The sequence below is a fragment of the Parasteatoda tepidariorum genome, chromosome 7 (assembly GCF_043381705.1).
Source record: "Parasteatoda tepidariorum isolate YZ-2023 chromosome 7, CAS_Ptep_4.0, whole genome shotgun sequence".
Taxonomy (NCBI): Eukaryota; Metazoa; Arthropoda; class Arachnida; order Araneae; family Theridiidae; genus Parasteatoda; species Parasteatoda tepidariorum.
In genome coordinates, this window is record NC_092210.1 from 69,489,369 (window position 1) to 69,496,821 (window position 7,453).

General features: G+C 32.3%; 1 protein-coding gene across 1 annotated transcript; it reads left to right on the top strand.

Moving 5' to 3' along the window:
• Window positions 1–4,068: 4,068 nt before the first annotated feature.
• On the top strand, window positions 4,069–6,659 carry LOC107448243 (succinate dehydrogenase assembly factor 4, mitochondrial). Its single transcript, XM_016063378.3, has 2 exons — window positions 4,069–4,310; window positions 6,259–6,659. The coding sequence occupies exons 1-2, from the start codon at window positions 4,256–4,258 to the stop codon at window positions 6,531–6,533; spliced, it is 330 nt and encodes a 109-aa protein (XP_015918864.2). The 5' UTR covers window positions 4,069–4,255; the 3' UTR covers window positions 6,534–6,659.
• Window positions 6,660–7,453: the final 794 nt, after the last annotated feature.

A 7,453-nucleotide genomic window follows, 5' to 3' on the forward strand; every position in this document is an offset into this window, starting at 1 on the left:
TTCTCCTTCGTGTGCCTGAATTGCGACTTTTACGGAATGCAGGATTTCTGCGAGTCGTTAACTGGTCAACGTATTTATGACAGAAATGTAAGATTTTGTGGTCTTAAGACCAGGACAAAGCAAGCACACCGTGTATTATATACTAGAATCAAGGTAAATCATATTTTATTAGGGAGAAGGTGAGGTTTACATCTTGTTACGTTTAAAGCTGAACAACAACTGACTAGCGCGGGATAACAAAAGATGGAGTTGAGTTGAGTCGCTGCAAGGCGCATTTACACTGAAGATAAAATACATAACACCGTGTAAACTAAACAGTTGAGAATTGTTGTAGCGGTTTGATCAAATAGCGTAATTTCTGTGGCGGTATTCGGTAGCAGCAATTAGGTTCGCCGTCAAACTGTTTGCGTTTGAGCCCGTCTGTCCGTAGCAGTTATCGCTGGTAGGAGTCTCCCATGAAGCTAAGTTCTGCTGTCGACCGACAGGTTAAGTTAGCAGCGGCGTCATGGGATGTTAACTACCTCATTGCGTAAGCATCTGCTTAAGCAGTCAGATGTTTTTTTCGAGCAAAGTACAGCGATTTTCATGATTGTTGACCATTCACCACTCTTTTTCCTGCCACCATCCCATGCTTTTCCGGATTTTCATTTCGTCCTTTGGACTTAACTGAGCAAATGTGCCCATTTTCCCCAATTTCACTTCTTTTATGTCACACTAAGATTTTACATCATATTCCCGAATTTCAAATGGGTAAAAGGGCCATTTCGGTCTCAGGGTCTCACAAGCCAAACCTTTGTGACTGAATTTAAAGTCTTCTAGTTTAGCATTATTCGTAATCCGTTTCTTGCCCCACGACCAATTGTAATTTCCTAAGGATTCGGCCTTTTCGCGTAAGATTGTGTTGTAACAACTCAGTAATCGGAATTCAGAACTATGAAAAATATTCATAAAATCAAAGGCGAAATTATCTAGGTGGGCGTTACTTCCCAGTTGCACCGCGCCTACTCTCTGATTTTCTTGACTATACTTTATTTGAAAAATCACATATCCAGATGCACATCTGCTCAGCTATTAGAGAAGAAATGACTTGTTTCTAGTAACCCGAAAAGTAAGCAGTAAAACAGCTTTATCAGAAATCATTTAACTAGCTTAATGTGCAATATGTTAGGTTTTGTTAAAGTTTATATAATAATTGGTATAAAGGGATTTTCCCCCCATATATTTTGAATAGATATTACTTTACCGAAATATAAAACTAGTCTATATCACAGTGAATAAGTCTACCTATGATTATTGATCATGAGAAAGCATATGATATTCTGGAATCTTAAAATTTGTAGTTGTATGGTAAGTTATAAAATTTTTTTATTTTGTTCTATTTTTTTAAAATGATCTTGAATAAATTATCATAAGTTTTTATTAAAGTTAATTATTAAGTTTTGTTCTCAGTAACTGTACGAAACTTCAAGTTACGCCTACTTTTCATTTAGTCGAAAATGATGAAGTGAACTGACTATTTTATAAAAGCGTCCTTGTCTTAAATCCCCTTCCGGCTCCGCCTGCATTTACTAATAAAACAGAACTATGTTTTAACCTCTATAATAACAGAACGGTATAAATTCCATCTATCTCGGTACACAGCCGCGAAGTGGCTTTAACCGACTCACCGAAGTTGAGAGGATCAATGATGTTGGAGGATCTGAAAATAGAAGAAAAAATGATCAGCTGTGATCGGCTCGTGGAAAAGGCTTAGTCCTGGATTTTGGATTAGGCTTGGGATTCGGAGAGGAGTGATTGCAGCATCGTCACTAGTTCGGCGTTTTGAAGGAACACTTCTAGGATGCTAGAAGTTTAGTAGCCTTGCCCGTGAAGTTCTTCGGTCTCTTTCCTGTTGATTTCTTTGGTCGTTCACTACAGCTAGTGAAGCAGGCAGGGGGCAATTGGGTGAAATTTTTAAAATTTTAATATTACTGATAACATTTTAAAAATGTTTTTCTAATAAATAAGTGTGTAAATTAAGATACTTAAAATAATACGTCTAACAAAAAATGATTCGAAGTATAAGAAATGTTATTGTTTGCAAAGTAGAAATTCACATACACAACTCATTTTGATTGCGTGTAAAGTTTAAATATACTTATTTCTATCTCACGCTAAACATTTAATTGTTGTTGTTGCTTATCCTCTTCTGGCCTGATGAAGTCAGACCAGATCTANGGCTGGTAGTAAAACCATTTCAGTTATAGCTAGTTTTGGGAAGGAGTTTACGTATCTTTTTTAAAATTTTTCAACAATATCTACTTTATTTTGAAAAAGAAGCAGTTTTATATATATGCCAGAATTATAAAAGAAATCTTGATAGTTACAGATATTTCATTTTTTTCGAAAAAAATGCTGGAATGAAATGTTTTACGTACCAGGTTTTTCTCTTTTCCGTCTTGCTATATAAGGGCTTTCACCCATGTTGCCTGTGAAGTTCTTCGGTCTCTTTCCTGTTGATTTCTTTGGTCGTTCACTGCAGCTAGTGAAGCAGGCAGGGGGCAACTGGGTGAAATTTTTAAAATTTTAATAACATTTTAAAAATGTTTTTCTAATAAACAAGTGTGTAAATTAAGATACTTAAAATAATACGTCTAACAAAAAATGATTCGAAGTATAAGAAATGTTATTGTTTGCAAAGTAGAAATTCACATACACAACTCATTTTGATTGCGTGTAAAGTTTAAATATATTTATTTCTATCTTACGCTAAACGTTTAATTGTTGTTGTTGCTTATCCTCTTCTGGCCTGATGAAGTCAGACCAGATCTATGAACCCGTTGACCTGAAGAAAATCAAACACCAAAAGAGGAGTAGAGTAAATGTCTTCCCAGAGAAGACCAAGACAGTTCAGGATGTGATCGGCGGAAGCCAGGTGTAGATGGCATTTAGGGCAGATGGGGTGGATTTTAGTTCCTTCCGACTTGATGTTTAATTGTTTTCCGTTTCATTGAGAGAAAGAAATTTCAAGTTACGCCATACTTTACAAACTATAAGTGCTGCTGGTGTAAAAATAACTGATAAGAGAATAAAACATTTTTAGATTTAGCAGGTTTACGTAAGGAGTAAAGTATACTCATACAATTCTTATTTAAAGTTATTCGTCAGTGACTCATACTTCTCAATTTTTAGTCTTATAAAGAATAATTATCCACAGTGCTTGTAGAAATAAAGTGAATTACTATTATAAGCAGAATTATCATTTTCACTTTGCACATGTTTCAAAAATAGCCCAGGTAACAAAATGAAAATGATATTATCTGACATTAGAAAGATGCAATATAATACTGCCATGCTGGAAAAAGCTAGACTCTGATGATATTCTGGCTGTGTAATCTCTCAGTGTGAGAATATTGAATTTGATCCCTTTAGGAGATTTCATTTTTTTTGGATGATGTTAGAGTGTACATTCTATATTACTAATTATGTTTAATAAAATCTAAATTTCACTAAACAATTTGTATATTCTTTCCTGGAGACTGTTAATTGTTTAATCCATTCATTAATGGCCAAAATGAACAATCATTCACTATACGAATATTGGCGGCTACTGATGAAAAACAAACCTCCGCCATAGTAACCCATATTATTAATAAATAAACATTTATTTAAGAAAGAAAACAATAAATTAAATATTACTTAAAAATCGTTTTTATCCAAAGCCCCCCCCCACCCTATTTCAAGGGCCAGGATTCCAAATATGAAAAAAACATATTAATGCATTTATACAGAGAAAGTGCGTTTGATTTCGCAACTTAATTAATAGTTAGCACTAATTAAATAGCATATTTGAGGTCACACCCAGGAACCATTAAGATTGACACTTAATTCGTGAAAATCCGATTGTTAGAATGAAAGTTATTCAGCATGATATCTTATTTTTCAGCCGACTGTACATCACATGCTCCTCACATCCTGCGCAAAACCTAGCTACCACTACTCGGACAAAACTTGGCGTGCTTTCCCGAATTTCAGATATCGTTGCGCCACAGATTTGTAGGGTTAAAATCGCGGCTGCTAAGACAGTTTTTTTTCCTGCAACAGGAAAAGTAAATACGACGAAATATTAACGAGAAGAGCTGCAAGTTTTCGCAAAGGACTCGTCGCTTTATTTTGCAATGTTATGTAAACAAACATTGCGATTGAACTTCGGATTGAACATGAAAATATAGTTTCCCTAAATACTTATGTTAAACATTTAACGAACCATCAAAAGATGCTTAGGGTTATCAAGACTTATCCGAAAATGCTGAGAACGATTTCAAAACCTAGTGAGTTTTTACATATTTAATTATATGCTATGGTTACATCCTTGTTAAAAGAAAATGATTAAGGAATTTAAATTTAATTTCTGTCTCCAAACTTATTACTTCCCTTCACCTACTTCGTCAGCTATTGATTATGCTAATCTAATGAAACGTATTCCTCATTTTTTTTTTTTTTAAGGTAGGAAGAAAAAATAGTTCCCAAAATCATAATCTCCAATGTAAGGTTTATTTTAATACATTTTATTAGGATATTAGAAGAAGTTGGAATTTAGAATTAGGTGTCCCTTTAGAATAGATGGGTACTGCAACTTAGGCCTTTTACTGTCTTTAAAAGAATCCATTTCCCCTATTATTTTTATTAGACAATCTTATTTTAAGACATTTTCTATGTTTTCTGGAAAAACATGAAAATCTTTCAAATAAGAGGGAAGCCCAACTGTAAATTTTTACCCGAAGATATTCAATTCCAAAGTGCAATATTAGTGTTGCAGAATATTTCTCAGTTCAAAAGTGCTGTGCAGCAAAAAAAATAAGAAAAATATTTTCTTTAAATGACACTTAATGAATTTCATGTCTCATTTTATAAAACAAACAATTTTTAACAAAATGGCGTACATTGAATGCAAATCACCTTTAACTTATTATTAAAACATGTACAATTATAAAAAAATAACAAGATAATATATGTTCATTTATAAGAACAACTTTGAACATATTTTTCCCAACTTATAGATAAATTTAAACATTTTAATTCTTTTAGCAAATTAAAAACGTATTTAAGGTGTACACTGAAGAGACTAAATTCTTTGCCAATAATTTCTATTGAAAATGGAACCACAGAAACAATTGATTTTGAAGAGTCTTCTACTCATTTTCCACTATCTTTTTTGCTTTAAGATTGCACATTTTGCCAAAATAATTATTTTAAGGCACTACATCTAAAAACTTTCAACATCATAAATTTGGCATACATTATTAAGTATAAATTTTTTTCCCCCTTTTATCAACTACAACTTTTTTCAAGCCTTTATTTAAATATGTCGCTTTTTCATGTCGAACTCAAAAAGGTTTTCTCCTTCTGTCTAAAAGGAAAATGTTAAATCTGTTTACATTTAATTAATTAATATTCAGAAGATTAAAAATTTTTTTGGAAGTTTGACAAATGAATGGTGCAAAAATTGTCAAACCTTTAAAAACCGAGGGAGTGTTGACATTTATACTTTACTAACATACAGATGAGACTCATTTATTCTGGCACAGAGTAACATGATCTCCAACATCAGCTTGCCTTTGAAAGCAACGCTTAGAGATGCAAAACATTTTCCGATCACATCAGAAATAAAGTTAATCTCGAAAATTGAATAAAATAATTTTTTTCCATTTTGGTTACTATCAAATACTTCAAACAACTAATGTTCAATGAATTTTTTAAGTAAAAATAGTGTGTTGATTAATAAACAGATCAACTAATGTCTCTTAATCTAGGGGGTTTATAATTTAGAAAAAGTGAAACAATAATTTAAAAAAAATTAGGATGAACAATAAATTGAAACACTCAAAAGATACAAATAGACCAGAACATCATAACCTGCAATGCATTATAAGCTTCAAAAATTTAAGAACTAGTTAAATTACATTATCTCATCAACATAAATCAGATTATTTATGCCCAATTAACAATCACCATTTCATAAGGTAGTTGAAATTTTTTTTAAAAGTCTGGCTTGGTACTTAATACTTCTGTCGAGAACAAAATAAGGTTTTAGTTTTGTTGCAGTAAGGATAGAGTTTCCTAGTTTGAATATTTAGACTAGATAAATTTTTTTTTGATCTATGTATTATTACATCTATAATAATTTACAATTTTGTAAAAATATTTATAAATGAATTTTCTACAACATGCTTTATTATTACAACATATTTTCCTTCAATGGTTTTTATTTTTTTACAGGGAAAAATTTTTTAGTTACACCTATGATGGTTTCTCCAGATTTTGTTCACAGAAGTTTTTCAGATTCTAGTAAAAAGATAAGAGGTAAGACCCCAACTGGAAAACTAGATAAAGAAGTTGTAGCTGAAGAGGACACTGAAGAAAGTACTATTGACCCTTACGCTCCTTTTCCTGAAAACAAAAATCCTGCCACTGGAGAAGTAGGAGGTCCCAGAGGCCCAGAACCTACTCGATATGGAGACTGGGAAAGAAAAGGAAGAGTTACTGATTTTTAGATACCTATTAAAAATGTAATTTAAATATTTTCAATTTATTTAGTTGATCCAGATATGAAAAAAAATGTATAACTTGTAAATATGTATCTTGCTATTTAAAATAAATGTTTCCATTTTAGTGCTGAATTTTATCTTGCATTAATGTACAGATTGAAAATAATTTTGTTGTGTTACAAAAATAATGTCCTTGATTTTTATGTTGTGTAAAATGCTCTTACTAATCTGGTACTATATCAAAATAAAATTGTGCCACATCTCTAAAAGTGATAGCAAGGAATTGTCATATAAAAGGAAATGCATACTATGTCTATTCTCCTCTCAGAACTTGGGTTTCAAATTTCTAGGAGGGTTAGGATGCGCTTAGATGGTTGAATCATATAGCAAAGTTGAATTGCAAACGTTTTGCATACAACTTAGATGGTTTTGCATGCAAGTTGGTTTTCTTATTATTCATGGACTTTTCATAATCTAGCTGTCACATTTAGTCAGTAGTTGGTTTGACATTATATTAATGTCATCGATTGCTATCCCTGTTATGTCTTGCTTACTTGAAGAATCTGGTTGCACACCCAGCATTTTGGGGAGACCAATACATATCTGTAATCTTTTAAGAAACACAGGCTTCCATTTCATATGTGAAAGATATGAGGAGTGTATCACAGCTTGTTGATAACGGCTTAAGCACTTATTTCCCAACATTCATATTCCAGTTACTCTAAGAAGATTAAAGAGCAAATCATAGTAACAATCCAGTAGTTAAAGAGGAGTTACATTTAAACATACGTTTATGGTTTGCATGAGAAAATCTTGGCCCAAATGATTTTACAACACAGACCCCGCCAAGTCTAAAATCAATTATTTTTTTACAGTGGATGGACTACATGTAGTCTACCATGTTACTTTTGTTGGTGTTCATTTAA

Bases quoted from the DNA above. Each gene is read 5' to 3' on its own strand.
- LOC107448243 (XM_016063378.3), top strand. From the start codon at position 4,256: ATGCTTAGGGTTATCAAGACTTATCCGAAAATGCTGAGAACGATTTCA. The intron at 4,311-6,258 runs GTGAGTTTTTAC...ATTTTTTTACAG, and splicing joins GAGAACGATTTCAAAACCTA to GGAAAAATTTTTTAGTTACA.